This window comes from Pyxicephalus adspersus, chromosome 4 (assembly GCF_032062135.1).
Source record: "Pyxicephalus adspersus chromosome 4, UCB_Pads_2.0, whole genome shotgun sequence".
NCBI classification, from domain to species: Eukaryota; Metazoa; Chordata; class Amphibia; order Anura; family Pyxicephalidae; genus Pyxicephalus; species Pyxicephalus adspersus.
This window is the reverse complement of record NC_092861.1, coordinates 80,702,277-80,723,608: the sequence shown is the minus strand read 5'-3', so window position 1 is coordinate 80,723,608 and position 21,332 is coordinate 80,702,277. Positions and strand designations below refer to the sequence as shown.

General features: G+C 36.0%; 1 protein-coding gene across 1 annotated transcript in view; it reads left to right on the top strand.

Moving 5' to 3' along the window:
* The window catches only part of FYN (FYN proto-oncogene, Src family tyrosine kinase), a gene marked incomplete in the record, with an annotated part of 111,753 nt that overhangs the window by 75,976 nt on the left and 14,445 nt on the right, over nucleotides 1-21,332 (top strand). The window contains 3 exon segments of the mRNA XM_072408771.1: nucleotides 12,077-12,334; nucleotides 14,459-14,555; nucleotides 21,279-21,332. Coding sequence (XP_072264872.1) covers nucleotides 12,088-12,334; nucleotides 14,459-14,555; nucleotides 21,279-21,332 — 398 coding nt within the window.

Below are 21,332 nucleotides of genomic sequence, written 5' to 3'. Positions count from 1 at the left end.
TTTTTTTGAGGTTTGTAGCTACTTATCTTTAATGGTTTTAAATATTGCCAGGGCTTTGTAGTTGGCTAACTGATGACAGCAATATTAGATCCAATGCACCATATTTTATGTTAGGAACACATTTCATTCCTAATACACTTCCACTTCATTTTACATTATTATTAACTTGCTTGAGGGTTGGAGATTAAGACGTGACCTCCTTCTAACCCACTTAAGTGATGTGCAGAGCCAGACTGTGTTTGATGTTTATGACATGCGCCTTTCTCTTGGCTTCTCTCGCTGATCACTCGCTGTGTCCTAAAAGATGTATTCCATAGAAGTATTTCACAGAATAACTAATCAGGCCCATATTTGTGAGAACAGCAGCAAACATTATGCTTGGGCCTAGTTGATTTCTGGACGACAGTGGATATACCACCGAGTCGGAGAAGTCATGCATTGTTTTGAAAAAGATGAGGCCATAATATTCTCAGAATAAACTGACAAGGGAACTCCTTGAAAGTAATAATGAAAAAAGAAAAGGCGGCAGAGTGGCTCTTTGTTGTGTTTCCGGAGGGTAAATCTACTCTTCTTTCATTTCTTCCATTAAAGGGGGGGGGTCGATTCTGCCTGCTCAAACAGCAGCTTTGTGCTAATGTGTTTCCGCGCAGATTTGCCAGCCAACCCCCTGACCTTTCGGCATTAAGCCAGTTCTGCCACAACAACTGTTCCTTAAATAATCTCAGCAAGTGAAGTCAGCTTTTGCCTCCATTACTGTCCGGATGTGACTGCGTCTTTCCTGTGTTATGTTCTAATGCATATAATAAAATCATTTCTACAGTTGTGACAAAGCAGTTGTCTGTTAGGGTTCATGTCTTCTCGAGCACTTCAGCATTGATGTCACAAGGTTGATTTACACTATGCAGTTTCCATTCTAAATCACTATCAGCAATGACAGTATGAGCCTGCTGGCAGAAGAAGTGTGCCTAGTGCACAGTATACTTGTACTGTATTCAGTAGATGGTTTCTCAAATGTCCGAGTGCTGCTTAGAAGGGCTAGTTTTTCTTGCAGCAATCAATAAGTATGCATCCTAGTGACATATCATTAATCACTTGTGACACTGCCTGAAACTAAATGATCTTTTCAAGACTGCAGGCAGTACCATTTCTCATTTATATGTTTTAAATTACATATATAAATGTAATTTGTGTTGGCAATAAGTTGTTCAAGCAATGACAGTTAACTATTTAAGGAAACATGTACTGAAATAATTTTGGTTGCTGCCATGGCTGTGACCTTCTGTAAATTCTAGCTCTCTGGCTCATTCTGGCTTCAGTAGTTTAAGTCAGTAACCCAAAACAAGACATGTCAGAACTACTGACCAGCTTACTTGTTATGGGTCTGTGCCATAGGAAATATGGAAGCACAGAATTTATATAGGGTTGACACATATTATGCAGTGCGTTACAAAGTCCATAGTCATGTCACTTACTGTCCCTCAAAAGGGGTTCACAATCTAATGTCCCTACCATAGTCATATGTCTTTAACACAGTCTATGGTCAGTTGTAAGGGGAAACCTATAAAACTAACTGCATGTTTTTTGAAAATGGGTGGAAACTGGAGTACCTAAGGAAAGCCATGCAAACACGGGGAGAACCAGCAAACTCAATGCAGATAGTGTCCTGGTTGAGATTCAAACCTGGGACCTAGCACTGCAAAGGCCAGAATGCTAACCTCTGAGCCACTATGCTGCCCATGTCAAGGCCTCTGTTCCTTCTGTAAATGGAATTAATTGTAATTATGATACTTGATGTGTTGGATTGTTAATGTTTGTTTTTTTTCTTGGTGGTCAGTCGCGGTAAGATTTTGTTGATCAACATGGACATGTACAGAAGTGATTGAACTGGGTTCATTTTTTCTGTACCCACTTTAAATTCACCATTCTTCTTTGGCATCTATTGGTTCTTCTTAGTCACATTATATAAACATCTTTCTAAGACTAAATGCTTTTCCTCCAATTTAGCTAGTAAAACAGAGATGCCTGGCATCTTAAGAAATATGAAGAAGCAATGAAATACACCAAGGGTTCCACTGGTCATCACAACATTTATATATTTCACAGCAAATAAAAACTTGCCATCTGCCAGTATCTGTAGAATGGCTGTCGCCCTAAAATGTTATGCACACAATCTCTGTGGGATAATAAATGTGATAGTCCAGTGATCAGGCGTCTCTTTCTTTCTCTGTTTACTCTTCCCCTGTGGCTACAACAAAAATAATCTCCAGTTAGTTCCGGTGTTATCATATAAATGCTGACACAATTACTGCTTAAGGCTTTGAGTTGTACCTATCTTAAGTATTTTGTGGACACAACCAATGGCTATGAACATACAGCCTATTAAGAAACACTGATTTTTGTATTTACCTCCTTTCCATATTAAGGGACATTATCCCCCAGACTTCATTGTAAATGTTATTTCTATAAAATGTACTAATCCTTTACTTATTATTCCTCACCAGTTTTTTTTCCTTGCATAAGTCAATACTATGCAAATCGAAATAATCATCAATGATACCCACTCATGCTTGCAATTGTTATCTATATTATTGTTTTGGCTACTAAGTTCCACTTCAGGCAATGAAATGGTATAGAAAATCTGTGCACTTTCTCTACAGCATGGTCAAGAGGTGCAATTCATTTGTAATACATGTTATTACTATTTTGCAGTACAGTAATTTCTAAAAATGCCTAAATTGTCAGTGTTTGTCTAATACAGATCTATAGTGTAGCCAGATTGTGGTTCTGCAAGTGGTGCAAACCAAGGCCAGCTGCTGTACACGTTGTGTTATTTTTTTCCAGTTTATTCATGCTGTAGTCATGGAAAGGCCGTAGTCTGCATGTGTAACTAATAAGGAGCATCTGCTCCCAGAGCAGATTTTGTACTGAAATTTATTGCCATTGAATACTCAGAATTTATTAAAAAATGATGAATTAAAAAAACAAAACAAAAATAAAGAGTATTATTTATGTCCATGAATAACACATGACACTATACTGTATAATGTTTAACCAGTATAGAAATCTTTTATATATTTTTTAGTAAATGTTATATGAACAAATGGGTCACTATAGCTAAAGCAGATCATGCACCTGCTTTGGAGCTCCGTAGCAAACGGGAGCTGAAGACAGTCTGATTTATTTTAGATTTATCAAGCCCCCATTAGCTTTTGGCAAACAGTTGTGGAAAGAAATACATTCATATTTTAGGCACCTCCATTGTTGTTGGATTATTGTTAAAGCTACTGGCATTCTTTATTCATTTGTTAATAACCGCTTCAGAATGACAGAGATTTCTAACTGATTGTCATTTTGTTTGCTAAACTATTGTAATTTTGACACTGTTGCACATTAGTGGTGCCGATCCACTATGGCCTCTTTGCAATGACTTATGTCTACATGCATGTACTCCCACTACGGCTACAGATCATTGCTTGGAGTGGATTTCCCAGTGATATCAATGGAACACCCTATGTGCATCATCAACACAGCCAACAACACACACAACACACAAGAAAACTTACCACAATGAAATTTAAATGTGATACAGTACCATTAAAATATGGAAATCTCTTTTTGTTTTAGGTACTTTTAATGTAAACCTTGGCCAACTCAAGATACTGACCTCACCAGCTTCCCATATTTGCCTTCCCCTTGTCTTCCCCATTAAATTCAGAATGAAGCTCTTTGTAAGTTCCAGGTTGTGGAGTGTTGAGGATTTTAGGTTTGCCCCCATAGTGACAATTTTGGGAGCCAATCATTAACACTGTGTTATTGTTGGTTTTTGCCAAACCTGAAAGTAATATGAAGCTTGGATTGATATAAATTTGAAACAATTGTTTTAGCAAGCACATAATTTAATATTTGTTGGGGTTATTGGTTTAAACATATATGTATGTATTCACGATCAACCCTCAAATGAATAGCAATTGCTTCTATCCAACATTTAATTCTTACAAGACATTTAGACATTATTATTACTAAGATGTTTGTGGATGTGAGAAGAAAATGGGTCAGAGTTGTTACAATCCTAAAAGAAAATGTGTTTAGTGACCTTGCAAACCTGTCTCATATTCACATTAGATCTGCATTTCTACCATTCCCATTCTGCACAGGGAGCAGTTTAGTTTGCTGATAAATATGCCCAAAGTGATCATGGCTAACTATATTATCCATCTATATATATAAAATTGTATGTAAGTTTGTATGTATGTATGTTTCACCATCACTCGAAAAGGCATTGAGACATTTCAACCAAACTTGCCATACATATGACTGAGTTGCACCAGTCATATTTGTACAGTGCTGTGCTATATGTCAGAGCCATATTTGTATGTATGTGTGTATGTTATCACTAGGAAACGCATGGAGACATTTCAACCGAACTTGCTATGTTCCACCATAACTTGGAACGGCATAGAGACATTTAAACCAAACTTGCTAGACATATGACACTGCTGATGTTTGTACAGCGCTGTGGTATATGTCAGGGGTATATAAATGTATAATAATAGTGTGTGACTGCAGGGGGAACATTATGTGTGTGTGTGTGTGTGTGTATGAGATCACTAGAAAACGCATGGAGACATTTCAACCGAAATTGCTAGACATATGACTCAGACTCATGTGAGTGCACCGCTGATCTTTGTACAGCGCTGTGGTATATGTCAGAGGTATATTTTCAACATAGACAAGAAAATCACTATAGCTTTATTTGATTTCCTTTTCTGTATAATATAAGATTTCAGTAAATAAATACCCAGGCAACGCCAGGTAATCAGCTAGTTATGTTGAATAAAATCCAGTTAATTTCTCTGTGTACAAAGTTTTACACAGCTCAGGCCATGTCACTGTGTATTTGTTTTGTGTGATTCCATGACAATGCATATTTATATGGACAGTAAAAATCCAGTCTTAGTCTTTATGCCTTTATTGGTATTCCTTTTTTGCCACAATTTATATACTTATACTTATATACTTATACTTATATATTTATATAATTTATATACTGTATATATGACAAGGCTTGCTTTATTGTAGGTGTATGTTTTCTACATCTAGGACATGTGCAGCCCCATTACTTTTTTCCCTCCAGGCAGTTTATTACCAGAGTTACTCTTTCAGATTCATGGGGATAAGCTGCAGCTGAGGGAATTGTGACATGTCTTTGTAATAGAGATGTTTGGAGGCCAGAGCAAAAAAAATCCCAGGCTTTGTTCTCGGGGGTCTGATTGTTCATATTCTGTTTTACAAATTACATTTTCAAAGAGTTGTATTACTTACCTTCAAACTTTTCAAGATATTACCCCAAAATTCATGACATCTTTAGTAGATGTGAACCCAATCACTTTAATCTCATAAATCTTTAGCATGTTAAAATCGTTTCAAAAGTTAATTTTTAATCATTTATAGTTTTTTTTTTTTATTAAAATTCTTGATGATCCTGGCATTAAGGTTCTTGTTACAGTGCTTTGCCCATGTGTTCAAGTTGTTCAGCAGTGGTATTACCCAGGCATGTGGTCACCCTGTGTAGATGACAATTGGGTGTGCATCAGGAAACCCACTCTAAGGAAAGCTGCACTACAGTTGCTTGGAGTTTATGTATAAATACAAGAAGGGGTTGAAAGGGACCATATCTATTTTTTTTTAGATAGGGTTACTTTACTCTTGTGTACTTTAAGCCCCTTTTCTATTCTTTAACATCTGCCTTATTCTTCCTTACTAACCTTTCATTTTAAAGGACTGCTTTGGTGCATATTTAGATGAAATGTGGAACAGCAGCCTGTAATAAATAACATTTGAAATATTGTTCTTAAAAACATTAAACAAGCTCTGTAACAATATATTTGTGTGCTTATTCCTATATTGCATTTCCTATGGTGCTGATGCTGTAGACTGTGTATTGACATCAGCGTCACAAAGACAGGTCACATTTATCTCCCTAACCATCTCATTATGTGGGATCACCGGAGAATTATCCTTCTGCAGTAAATAGTTCAAGTAGCTAAACACAGTGATCAGGGATATACAAAACAGTAAGAGCTTGCTTCTTTTCATGTTTGATTGAATATCCACTGTGCACAGTTTGCATCTAGAACAGCATGTAACATAATTTGGACTCGGCTTCAAAAAAATAAGCCCGTTTCTGTGAGTAAAAAATAAACATGTTTATGGGCCTCTTCTTGCCTTAGATGTCGGGTACGTGTGCCAGAGGTAGGATTTTGTTACTTATCTATCTCTGCAAAATATACCTAATTAAATCTGAACAAAGAATAAACATTACGTGGATAATAATGCAAAATCAGTGGCCTTCAAGTTACCTCTTGCCACTGTAAATAGCAAATAAATGTCCTAAATTTTAAGTGAAATCCAACACCCCCAATAAAAAAAAGCTGTAAACTGCCAATTAGGGAACTCGAGTCTCCTAACTTATTCCCTGAGAATGCATACAGTTCCAGAATCTTTTTTTGCATCTTTAATAATACCTATCAACATGGAACACATGGTTTCAAGCCTTGACCTGAAAATTCAAATAAAGAAAGAGGTCTCATAATACGGTGCTATAAGCAAAACTTTATTTTTTAGATTTGGAAATAATTGTTAGGGATTGGAACTTTGATGTTTTGCTGTCTATCCTGACCACCATTGAATCAATGTGAGGGTATATCCAACAATTTGACTTGCTAACAGTACAGGATTGGAGGGGAATTTGTTTAAATGGGACACTTGTGACAATTGCCTCAGTGGGGATTTTACTCACATTGGATAATAAATGAAGGGGAACCTTCATAAAGAGATATAGATGTCAAAAAACCCTAACAACTATTTCCCTCCATTACATATCTCCCCTCCTTTTGTGTGTTACTTCCCCCTCCTCCAAGATTGTAAGCTCTTCAGGGCAGGGTCCTCTTCTCCTCCTGTGTCACTTTCTGTATCTGCCTGTCATTTGCAACCCCTAATTAATGTACAGCGCTGCGAAATTTAATATATTTGCGCTATAAAAATCCTGTTTAATAATATTAACGAGAACATAGATTATAATATGGCATTGACAAAAATCCTAAACCATCCCAACTTTAAATCGACAACAAAAAAAATGATTGACTTGACTTTTTGAGAATGTTGGATGATTTGCAAGTATATTATTAGCAGAGTTAGCATTTGTGTGTTTGTCATGTTTAGTGTTGCCAGCTTCTTTTTATGTTACTTAAAGTAGAAAAACTTACACAATTTCTTTCCACAGCAAGGTTTAGAAAATGTGAGACTGTAGCATTTCAATGCTTTCTGTGGTTAATTCTATGTTATAAAATGTTTTACTGCTCCTAGAAATTAGTAAATTGTCAGTGTGTGTTCTATATATGTACCAGAATATGGCTGTTTCTCACATGATATGGAATTTCTTGGGAAGGTTCTTGGAGAAACTTAAAAGGGCCTCTAAATGAGAGTATTAAATAAGGAGACAGACAGAGAAGCATCTCCAACTGACGGCTTCTTGATTTACTGCTGTGGTTGCTTCTTTAGAAGATGACCCAGTCATAAGGTCACTGGTATAATCCTGATTCCTCTGTGTCTGAGAATTTCTATGTTCAAGTCAGGGAACTGGTATAAACAGATTGCATGGTATATAAGAACAATGGTTTTCATTATATTCAGGTCATGCATATTCTCCTTCAAATAAAGCAGACTATTTTCATGAAGAGGACCTGGCAGTTTAAAGATGACTGAAATTTTTTACTAAGTACCCGTTGAATAAGAAGTGAAGTTTTAGAATTAAAACTTAGTAACTAATTGAGTGGTTTTAAAAAAATGCTTTTGTTTGTGAGTTTTAGTAGCATGTGTGTATATTTAGGCCTAAATATAAGTTTATGCTTGAGAAAGCTGCAAAAGAATAAATCAAATTTTGGGGTGTTTATATTGTGCGGTTAGGATTGCTCAAACTGCATTTAAATCATTGATACTCCCACATTTTTTTCTTTTCTACACCTTTCTAGAGGGTAGGCCCATGTTTTGTCAATGGACAATACATGAGAAATAGGGCAAAGATGAAGTCATGCCATTTTTGCAGCATTAGACTCAAAACACTGAAACACATGAAAGTAATAAAGCCATGCTTAGGGCCAATACACTTCCCAATTCAAGTGCTGCTTTGCATTAGATTACAGCTAGCTACCTCTGTGAAAATACATTTATTGATTTTTAATGAATACATAACTAGATAGAATCATATTGAATATCTGTGGATCCCAGTTCCAAAGTCCATATTACTAAATTATCAGTACAGGTAGTCCCCGGGTTACATACAAGATAGGGACTGCAGGTTTGCTTTTAAGTTGAATTTGTATGTAAGTCGAAACATTTTTTTAATAAAATTAGGACAGATGTTTGTCTCTACATAATATTAGGCAGCATGGTGTCAGTTACTGGATAAAATCCTCACTGTTAGTTAATAACAAACAAAGCAAAAAAACCTTTATGGAGCCTAGACATTTACTAACATCTAGGGCAAGCTCTGCTTTGATATGCAAAAAGAAACAACTGCAGAGTTTGTCTTGGTCATTAAAGAGTTACAAGAGGCTGCAGAAAGAGCTAACCCCCCTAAGATCACCCACAACCTCAGCTGTGTTTAGAAAAAGATTTCTTCTGCAAGTCATGCAAATCGACCCCCCCCCCCAACACCCCAACAAGCCTCTGTTCATATGTAGGAGGCGTCTGTATGTCGGATGTCCTTAACCCGGGGACTACCTGTATAAACCTAGCTTTAATACCAGAGGAATGAAATTTATAGTTGCAATTGCTAATGCTTTTGTGCAGTTCATAACACAACTGGTCCTCTGTCCTTTTTACAAACATGATGATAGGGCATTGCACAGAGACCTAAGAGATATTAGGATAGCAAAGAACATACAATAATTTATTGCTTAGTAAAATAATTTTCGGTTTATTGATACATTAAAACACAATTTCTATCACGTTACTTTATGATTCTCTGTCTACTTAAATGTGTTTTATGAAGTTAACAAGGGTTGTGTAATATTTTTTTCCCCTCTGTGGTCTACATGGGGAGGGAAGGTCTTGCCAGTTACGGAAACTGAGTTATGCATTATGTGCCTTTACTGTAAAACTTTACATTTACAGTATTAGGCCCTAGGTAGGTTTATATAATTGTCTGCTGAGGCAATAATCTTTGTTTTGGAATACTCCTCCCCACAAAGCACTTCAAAATCTCTCATGTCACACTTTTATTTCCTATTTCATTTTATGCTCTTGAAAATCTCATTAAAACAAGATGAAAAGTAAAAGCAATTACGATCAATTTACCTTCATTTAAATTTTAAATTATTTTTCCATGATATCCTGCAAGCAAATGAAACACGGTTTTGAGTGTACCTTGGGATTACACATTAGCCTCCAGCTAGTATTTTGGGGTTGATTTACTAAAGTAGTAAAGCACCTTCACTTGGCAAAATGAATTATCACTTTTCACTGTAAATTTTTACTCAGTTTAAGTCCACAGATGCTCAATAATTGTCGCTAAAAGAAATCATTAGTGTGGGGCTAACTAGAAACAAACCACTTTTTTACAGATAGACTGCTTGACTGCTATTAGGCACCGTGTTCTGCTCTACTCTGTGGAGAGGTAGGAGGAATAGAAGATAAATGGGATTTCTCCAATAGTACACAATAACAGTCGTCACTGACCTGTCATTTAAAGATTCGGCACAGCAAATTGCTAAATGCTGTCTTCGGACACCTGTACCAACACTAACTTTAAATAAATAAATAAATGAGTAAAAATTTGCATTGCAAAGAATACCTCATCATATGCATGTGAAAAAAAAAAGTTTTTGCATACAAGGCTGGATGATTAAAGTCAATACAACTTGATTTCAATCACTAAACAAATTTTTACTTTGTAAAGGTAACATGCACAATTCTTTATTATTATAAAATTATTTATAAAATGACAACATATTATGCATTATAAGGTAAAGGTTCTAAATTACAGGCAAGTACAAACATTGACACAGGAGGTGGCAAGTACCCTGCCTAAAATAGCTAACAATCTATTAGTAAATTATCCTTGTTGTATCTGATGTGTTTAAGACTACCTGGCTGGGATCTCCTTAGAACACCAGATTAACCATAGGATTTTTCAGGTTGGCGATTGGGCAGCCAAATGGTATGATGTAAGTATTTTTACTACAAATTTATTTACTTTCCCACAGCCACCAATTAGGTCCAGAATTTTTTTTTAGGTGTCTATGGGAAAGTAACTCCAATTCTTAGTAATCGAACATCCATGGATCTAGCATTAGATCTACTGAGAATATATACTTAGCACATACAATAAAAGAAACACAAACCACATTTACTGTCTGGTTATATGCATTTATTGGACATGTATTTGTAAGATGGAACACAGACAATAGCTTTGAGTTATACATTGTCCTGTCTCTGTAGTATATTACTCTGGTGTAAACACAAGCGTAGGACAAGGCAGCACATGATGGTATCCTGCTAAAAAATAACATGATCTGTGGATGCTGAGCTGTACAGAACATTCTCTTTCCTCATCCCACGTTCATTGCAGTGTATGCGTGCAGTGTGGCAATGTGCCTCCTGTAGACACCTCTCTTTTTTTGGCTGCTTTTCATTTGGAAATATTAGGACTGAGGCAGTGGGTGGATGTGAGTAAAACACAACAGCTTACTAATGATTCCCTTTCTCCATGTTGTGTGAAAGAACATTATATGTAACTTAAGTTATTTGTGGAAAGTCAGTAAAAACACAAATGGTAAAGTTCTTGCTCATTCACTTTTTAAATTTACAGATTACATTTGTTTTATTTTTTACTATGAGGAGATGTTCTCAATCAATGTTTATAAGGGAACATAGTTTCCATCTAGTAAATTAAAACATAAATATGTGCAAATGATTCAAACAAGGCTGTAAAGCATTAGCTGCTGTCATTTCCTGTTGTTTGTACTGTTCAGCATTTTATCATGTTTGTAAAGGCAGATTCAGTCTTTAGGGGAATTATTAGTAGGGCCTATTCAGAGGAATGATAGTATTGTTGGGATCTATGACAGATTGACTTTACAAATTCAAGAAGGTAGCAGCTGACTTGTCCCACCACATTTTATCTATTACTAAAAAACATGTTGGACACTGGATTGGAAGGAGTAATGTTGTGTTGTAAATTGTCAGAGATCCTGATTTAATAACAGCCTGGTGTGCAGGGTTTACTCTTTACGTGTTCACCTAAGATGATATTGTTAAAGGCTGTCAGTCTACATATTATTCTCCTCCCTATTGTCTGTTGGTCCTGGGAAGAATATCCACATCTCTGTGGCTTAGCTATAGAATGTATTCTTCTCCATTATAGACAACAGAAGGGATGGTTATAAGTAATATAAGTAGTATATGCGAAACATGACTGCTAATGTTCTTTTATAAAACATGTAGTTCACAGGTGTGAATGCCTTCATTTATTTTTGTTAATGCCAGAACTGTTTAATTGCCAGTTTTGAATTAATATGTGTATTATGCAGTTGAGTAAAATAGGAGATGGGCAGTGTTATAGAGAGATGGTATTGCCAAAACAATTGTTGTACTAAAGAAAATTGGGTGCCAGAGTCAACTGATAGTAGTTTATAATAACCTAAATGGCATGGATAAAATTCTCGGGGAACTCAGCACCACTAAAGGCTTTCCAAAGTACTAGTTATATATAGAAACCTTTAAAAAATAAAATGCATCAATGTATACAAGTGCAAAAAAAAAAGACTGCATGTAAACTTTATTTCTTAAGTCATTGTGTGAAATAAACCAGTTTGTGTTGCTTAGCTTCCTTCTGTCATGATATGGAAAAGACTAGTTAGTAAATACAAGGATTAGTCATAGTTGCATATTGCTTTGAAAACCTGCAATTAAGACATTGTAGCTATAAATGTTTTCATTGACTCCCATTCACAGAAAACTGTCTAAACAGTTTATTTTCTTCCATTTGTTTAATTCTCTTGTTCTCTTATTTCAGGGATATAGATAATGGGCTGTGTGCAATGCAAGGATAAAGAAGCAACCAAACTGACAGATGAAAGAGATAACAGTTTAACGCAGAGCTTAGGATATCGCTATGGGACAGACCCCACCCCGCAGCACTACCCCAGCTTCACTGTGACCACCATTCCAAACTACAACAACTTCCATGGGACTGCAGGGCAGGGACTTACAGTCTTCGGAGGTGTGAATTCTTCATCACATACAGGAACATTGCGCACAAGAGGTGGAACAGGTAAGATCAGCTGGATACCTAACAAGCATGAATAATATTCCTGCTAACAATCCAATACAAATATTACTTGCATGCCCACCTTTCTGAAGGCTCAGGCCTAGATTATCAAGGTTTTATAGGGGCAGAAACCGCCTCCTAATAGGTTTATTTATAGGTTATTTATAGGTTCTTTAGGATTACATTTACCTTTTTCCTACAAAGTATAACTGCAAATATCCATGGTCACTTTTGGAATATAGTAAAACTAATCTTTAGGGACCTGGGTTGTCTCTATTATGAAGCAAGGTTAGAATCCCGCCTGTGGAAGTATCCTCCGATGAATAAAAGTGCAAACCATTTCACTGTTCCCTAGTGTTATTTGTGCACACTCGGTTACTTTAGGAAGGGTAGCAGTTACAGAATTACACAATTTAGTGTATCTTCAGGAGTTAGTAGCCCACTTCTTTTAGGCTCAGCTTCTAACTGGGACAGTCAGTAGTGTGATGGTGTGCAGTGTTTGACACCAGTGAAGAGAATAAGGCTGGTTTGTATTTCATGCTTGTAGATAAATTCCATGTAAAAAATGTCCACATGTGCACAGATGTTCCAAAGCAGTTATTGGAAAGGACAATGCATTTTTCTAACGCTAGTCAATTAAGTAAACAAAAGACTTCTGCTTTAATCTAGATAACATACAATTTATTATATACTTGCGGTTTGTGAAAAAAATAGAAATGCTCCAGATAATCTTGATTCCAGTCATATGGTATTGTCACCCTAACTTACAAGTTGTTATTTTCCATACATCTGTGTACACTGCCTTTTGTCTTGGCTTGAGATGGCTACATAGCTCAGTATACTATTGATTCTTCTAAGTAATTTTTCATATATTATTTTAAAGGTATAATTCTGTTTGAAGTACTGCCACCCTTACATTAAATGAGAAATGCCCCTTTTTCTACTCGTCTAATCTTTTTGCTCTTCTAATCTGATTTAGGTGTTTTTTTATATTATTAGATGGACTTAGCCCACTGAAACAGGCAGCCTTATGCAGTAAAGGAGGCAAATTCCTAAAGAGACAACCATTAAAAAAATATAGTTTTGATGGTCCGGTTTTAGTAGTGAGAATGATGGCTACTGCACTAACAGTGTATAAAAAAGCAATTATAAAAATGTCAGTATCTGTTACCTTATCATTCATTGAATATACTGACATTGGTCCCTATTTTGCTTGAGGCTCATATGCTGATTTTTAGTTGGTGATCTTGCCTTTAAACACACTTCTTATCATAGGGTGACGGTCCACTTAGTGACAGTCTCTACAGAATGGCAATGCCTTCTTGTGCTTTGCGCTTCTATTCTAACGCATAATGTACCTGAGATCTGCCCACACCTTTACCTATTGGAGGAGTGCCAACTGCCAGTTAAAATGACAATGGCTTCTGTTGTGAACTTAGAGAGAATATAGTACTTAATTATCCTGATATTTGAGGGTATTTTCTGTTTTGCCTGTAATATAGATATATATATATATATATATATATATATATATATAGTGGTGTGAAAAATGACCAGGGAATAATCTAAATGCTGAAAAAGCAATGGGTTTTGTTTATAAAAAGTGAATGACAAATAAAAGTGTTACCTAAAGAACCAGTCAGTTTTCTGAGTTCAGATAATAAAACAAACATACACATCTAATTCTTTGCTAGGACCGCACCTCCAGTTTCTTTTCACCCATGTTATACATGAGGCCTAGGCCTTCTAAAATATTTGCATACCTTTATTGTGCCAAAGTATGACATTGACCAGGACACTGTATGACATTGACCAGAATAAACCAAAAGTGAAATGATTTCAATATGATACAAGCAAATTAACACACACTGAATACATTCTCATTTTCTATAAAGTACTGCGGTAAAACATTCCAAGCTCTCCACACTAACAAGTCCCCATGAATTAAAATGATTATCATTTGCATTATACAACTTCTCAAAAACTGGCAAAGACCTCCATAAACCAAAGCATATGGATTCAATCTGGCTGGCTTGTTTTGTGGCTGTGCAGACTGATTTGTGCCAGATCTGTCTAACATGTGAGTTAATGTACTGCCACTTAATATGTGATTTGTTCTGTCCTTAGGAGTAACACTTTTTGTGGCGTTATACGACTATGAAGCAAGAACGGAAGATGACTTAAGTTTTCAGAAAGGGGAAAAATTCCAGATACTTAATAGCTCGTAAGTGATGGAATAGGCTCACTAACTTAATTCTTTAAGTTCATTTTAATATTGCTGTAAATCAATATCCTTTTTCATGACTAAACCAAAGCAGAACTGTGCTCACATTGCTTTCACAAACACACACAGATTGGAGCAGGTACCAACTGTGTATTAGATGTTTAACATTTAATTAGCAAACTGACTTTTGTGTTGTGTGGTAATTCAATCCCTAAGCCAAAGTAAAAGACATGAAAATATTTGTAGCGTATGCTGTCTTTTTATGTTAGCTGAACCCCATTTTTGCCTTCAGTACCACTGTTCTGGGATTGTCAACATCACATTTCTGTAGATGTTGGACTTTCACATTGTCATGCATTCCAAAGTCATTTTAACCATGTGTGGCATGCATGAGAAATCAGAATATTATGATCTTTATGGCAACTTAGACATGGCGTGTTAGCAGCTGTATTTACAGTATATGTAAATGTGCCATTTTCCACAAAAGGACACTATGAGCATTAATTGAATGGTTGAGTGGTTTATGGGAACCACAGCAACCGATGAAGAATCAGCAATTTTGTTTATTTAGCAGTTGGCTTGTTTTATATGTTCATGCACATCTACATATTCTGTTGTGCTTAGACTGTTATTGTTCGCATGTACACTACCCCTAAATGAAAGGACTAGAAAGCTATCTGCTCCTGCATATGACCAGACCTAGTTCATTTGGATATGGGTTATGATACACTGAGTAAAGCCAAAAGCTGATTTTTTTTTTTTTATTTAGTATAATTAAGTTTTTGATACTGTGTCAAAATAGCTTCATGGACAGAGGACAGTTGTCACCAGGACATTTCTGCAATGGGCACAAAGAGAGAACAATAAAAATATGTCAGATGTTCTAACCCTTATATACTCTATACAAAACCAACAACACGTTTGCCTAGATATTGGCGTTAAAGTGTTATGCCAATTGATGGCGATAACTGGTAAATCAAATCTCCTGTTAAAGTAGCACAATTTTTCTGTACTTACATATATAAAAAATAACTGAACATACAAGTTTAAAAATAAATAGATATAAAATACTAACTAAAAAATTAAACAAATTCCGTCATGTAATTTAATATCTGGTATGCATGTCTTCCAGAATCCCAAGATACAAATATTTCAGCTGCATATATGGTGACATCATTGCACAATTCTGTTGAAAACGGTTGTGTGCCAACTTATAGCCTTTGTATAAAAAAACAGCTGTTATCGGATATGCAAATGATGTGAAAGTGCTGTACAGTTACTAATTTACAATATGTAAAAATGCTATCATAATCTTTATATATGTCAGTCTTGCACACATTATAGTAAAGGTTGTACTTGTTTTATACCACAAATGAAGTGAATATGTTGCAAGAATTGTGATGGCAAATGTGCTGCTAATAAATAAAACCCTTCATTTATTTTGTATGGTAAATTTGGCTTGCTGCCAAAATACTGACATCAAGTCTTGATCTCCATTTAACACCTTACAAGGGGCTTATATGGCAATTCACTGTAATTATCAATATATCAGTGGTAGGAGATTACTGCCATCTACTGACCATACATGCAAATTTTTTGTGTTTTATTGCTGTTTGTCATAGCCAGTTATGACAATGTTTTTCCCAATATTGTCATTATTACCAGTGTAAAGCACACATTCTTGCTTCTTTACACTAGCACAAGGATCATTAAAGGTCATTGTAGGTTCTCTTTATGTTTTTGTGGGTTTCCTCCCATGTCGTACTGGTAAGTTGATTGGCTTTCCCAAACTGGCTCTAGACAATTTTAGGGACATAAAGTTGTGAGTTCCTCCAAGGTACAATTAGTGACATATTGATGTGTAGAGTGTAGGCAATAAACATAATAATATTGCTCCAGTGCTGCTTTGTGTTCTCTCCTGCCAAAAAAGATAGATCATCATCTCATTTCTTAATTGAATGACAGTCATTGTCAACCAGTCCTGTTCCGGTTACTGGGCCACCTCTTACCCTAAAGCTAATAATCTTCCCTAGTATCTCACTGCGTCATATTACTTTGTTAGTGCAGTGATATAAATCTTGCTAATGCATTTTGCCTGTTAATACATACAATATGGTGTGCTGTCAACTAGGGTGGCATGTATTATATTTGTAGCTATTCTTCTATTTGTTCTAAGAATGACATGCCACTATTCCACCAGAAATACACGCTCTGTACATCTGACCTATGAGCAGGGTGGCAGTGAGCATGTGCCCTTATTGAGCCAGTATTTCATTAACTAGGCCCTTCCACAATTCTTGTACCCCAGGAGGGGGTGAGCAGAGAGGCATCAGGTAGGGGTATTGCTAGAGTCCAAACTAAACCAATGCACACTTGGGGTAAAAAGCAATGCTTGTTTCCATTGTTATCATGCTTGGTGAGTTAAAGCGTTTTCACATTCAATCTATCCTGTTTTTGTAATCGGACCAAAAAGAACTGATAGACAGTTGATGACAAGAGGATCAACAAAGCCACAGTTGGGGTCATTTCAGACTTTAGACAGGCTCAACCATAATCCTAACTTCTGGTTTGGAACCATTTTCTGTAATTTTTTGCATTAGACTCTGTTTGAGGTGGATTGAGGCATAGTCCTGAATGTGACAAGTCGTTTTTGGCCACATGGTTGCTTTTCTTACTCCGAAAGAGAGGACCACACCTCAACCTAAAAAAATAACACTTAGTAGTTGAATGGAAAGGCCTCTACATGTAGCACTCTTAAGCAAGAATCTAAGCTCGTCTATTTAACAAAAACAAATGGATATAACCATATAAACATATCTTTTCACACTTTACATATAAACAACACATTTAAAACTTAGTAGTTGTTTAGAAAAACATTAAACGACTCTAGTTCCTCTTTAAATTTGGTCTCTCTTGCCAGCTGACAAAACAGAATTGTTGGGGGATGTATAACATTCCTTAGAGTGATTAGTCCCTCCAATATGTGAATTTCCAAGTTATAAATATATGAGCAACTTGACACTCCTTCCCCTCTTAATTTGATACTTCAGCTTACAAAAATAACTGGTAAAATATTGCTTTGAGATTCCTGCATTGTGAATATTACCTACACAATTAATTCAGTCATATCTGCAAGGTAGCTGCTTCAATTTGTTTAATTGCTTGTTTTGTTTCTGAGAAGACACAGAGTAGTAATTGTACAAATTAAATATTTGTTCTACGGTTCCTGTATAATAAGGTATTACTTCTTCTATTAGTACTTCATGTAAGGAAATGTTATCAAAGTAAATTGGAGATAGGATTAAAGTTAACCTGTCACCACTATCTGAAGTTTTTTTTTTACTTTAGCTTGTGTTGTCATGCACCCAATGGACCCTACTTATTAAGTTGACTCAATGACCTTGTTTAAACGGTATTTTATAAGACTTAATGTTCCCTTTACTTCAGTAGCCCTAACAATTTTACTTCCATATTAAGGCTGGGTCTACACAGACGTTTTTAAAAACACATGTAATGTTCCTACTGTGTTTTTATGCACTTTTATTAGCGTTTTAAAGCGTGCCTCAGGGAAATGTCCTGGTGTGGATTAGCTCATTGGAATGCATAGTAATTTCAAACATGGGCTTTTAAAGTCTCAGGTTAAATGCTGGGGAAAACGTTGATGTACATTAAGCCTTAATACCTTCATTTCCTGACCCCACAAGTATCTGATTATTTCTTAAGGAAGTGAACATATCAAACATTATTAATAATTGGCAAGAATTGAAAGGATTTGTATTTCTCTTTATCCAGTCATCAGGCTTGTGGGTACAAATGTATTTGTTACAATTTAGATGTAAGTGAGGATATTAGTCAGGGCAGTTTCCTGGACCTATAGATTGTCCTACTGCAAGGTCACCTAGCATTTTATTAACCTATAGCTTGTCCAGGCCCTCACCCTGAATGATTATGTATCCTGACTATATGAAGCCTGTAAAAGATAAACTTAAAAAAAAAATAAAAAATACCATGTCAAAATATATATATATATATTTGTTTTTTTTATATTTTATTTTAAAAAGATGCAAAGAAAAGCATGTTGATTTGCACAGTGCTGATTCTTCATTGTGAAATAACAATCTGGAGTGGGTCCAAGACTATATTGTACTTCTTTATAGTCTGTAAGGCAGTTCATGACCTAGATGTACTATGTGATTGGGGGCAGGCATGGCCATATGAGATATTTATTAGAACCTTGTGTTTAATTGTTTGCCTGGAGTCAAGCCTTTTTTTGTGTTATTACGCTTGGTGTTTTCACCTTCCCCCTTCAGCATCCTCTAAATTACTTACACTTACCGTATTTTTTGCAGTATAAGACGCACTTTTTCTTCCCCAAAACTGGGGGGGAAAAGTTAGTGCGTCCTATACGACAAAGGTGTGATAAAATAACTAAAATAATATACTCACCCGATACCCGATCCTGCGTGTGTCTCTGGCTGCAGCAGCGTCTGTCTCCTCTTCTCTCTGGCAGCAGCACGTGTCTTCTCCTGTCTGTAAAGCAGAGCGAAAGAAGCCGGCACAGCGCCACCTGCTGTTCCCTGTCCTAACTGCTGTACAGTGGAAAAAAAGCACAGAGTGATCAGAAGGGGAGTTTGAATGACAGAGTGATCAGAAGGGGAGTTTGAATGACACAGAGTGATCAGAAAGGGAATTTTGAATGACACAGAGTGATCAGAAAGGGAATTTGAAAGGCATAGAGTGATCAGAAAGGGAATTTGAATGGCACATGAGTGATCAGAAGGGGAATACCGGTATGAATGGCACATGAGTGATCAGAAGGGGAATAATCTTTCAGAATCTTTTTTTCTAGATTTTCCTCCTTTAAAATTGGGTGCGTCTTATATTCCGGAGCGTCTTATAGGGCGAAAAATACGGTACTTGTGTACACTGTTTGCAGATCCTGTGGTACTGTGATACTCACAGAGAAATGCACAACCTCCACTGTAAACTCTGCAAAAAAGTTAGACATTTTTCCACATATTTATTTCTATGCAAAGACTGTCTATTTTTTTGTCTCCCAGTCACTCAGCACCATGCATAGAAAAGCTCAATATGCAATTATTTCAGTACAGGCAGATTTGAGAGCCCATCGTGAAATCTAATACTTGCTTATGTTAGGTTCCGTGACCCATGCAGCTGCTTTCATTTTTTAATGATTTAGGGTGACGTCTTGTTGTTAGGGAACACAATGCTCTAATCTTACTTTCTTCAAGAGACTTCTGATTGCTGCTCCAGAGCTGTGGTTGCAGTGCTTTCAAAAAGCCTTTTCAGGACATCTTCCTGGACATACATGAAAAGCCTTTAAAGCTGGAACACTCGGCCTATTTTGCATTCAAAACTTGGCTTAGGTTCATTCACAAAATTGCCTTCTCCTAATGTAATGCTCTGCAGTAAGTAAAGAGAGATGTGGGGGCTTTATTTAAAAATGGTAAAAATCATTTTTAATTGCTCTATGCAGCTCTATTTTGCAGCTAAAGAGCATTCAGTCAGTCAGTCAGTCAGGCTGCATTGTTTTACTTTGAAGTTTTTGCCATACTTATAAAGAATACTATTGTATATGCAACAGATACAAGGTAAGGAGTTGCACAAACCTTCTGTGAATGTGTGTCACATTAATACCCGGCGGCTTATACAGGTTAAAATTTCAGTCCAAATGTATGTTACCTATAGCAGAATTAGCCAATTAAGTGTCCTAAGATGGCTGTTGGGTTTATATTTTGGTGAATAATGAATGCAAACATTTGGAATATCATTTCGCAGTAATTGTATGGTGAATCTTAAATCATGTGAGATTTCACCATTTTAAAAAAAAAATTCTGCCTAAAAGTTCTTGCATTAATAATATATATTTGAAGGGGAATGAAGAAAAATAGTTTGTATTCTTTTACTCAAACTGATAGATTATGCCATTTTTAAGGTGGCATTAATTAATTTAATCAGATAAATTGATGAACCATATGTTTACCCTAATCAGATATTGGAAAAACTGCATAGAGAGGCTTTATAAATAGGCTTTGCTTTCTTTGATGTCCTAATATATGACTTTCTGACTTCTCCTTTTGAAAATGCTAGTAGTTACTTGTCAGTCATGGTTATCCAGTGGGCAGCAGTATTTTTAATACTGACCTGAAACAAGTATGTAGATAAGGAATTATGGCTTTTTCTGACTTTTTATTGAACACTGGCAATTCTTACATTTCTTTCTGTACTGTGTTTTTTTTTATTTGGATACAACTTAAATCTGGAATATACCACCAGTTCCTATCTCATTTGTGACTAATTTTGTACTTACATTGATTCATCTCCATACACATTGTTTGGGTGCATTGTCCATTGGGTTTTATTTCTAGAAACTGTTTGTGGATCCTGTAGCTTTTACCGGATGAGTTCACTAGAAGCCAACCTGTGTACTTTAATCATCATTACCATTATTGAAGCAGGTCGCCAATGGGCTGCTTTGGAAACATTGAACATAAAGTACATTTTGATACTGTTGTGAGATCAGAATAATGTTAGTAAGTAGTGACATAAATGCAGTAGTACATTAGTACATATATAATTGATTATCTATGTTGTATAGTGCTAAAAGCATATAAGATAAAATTTAGGCTTTTAAAATCGGACTTTATTTACATTTCTGATTCTTTTTTCATTTGCTTCATTTTTTTTTAAATCTTTCTGCAGTGAAGGCGATTGGTGGGAAGCTCGGTCTTTGACAACGGGTGGAACAGGTTATAT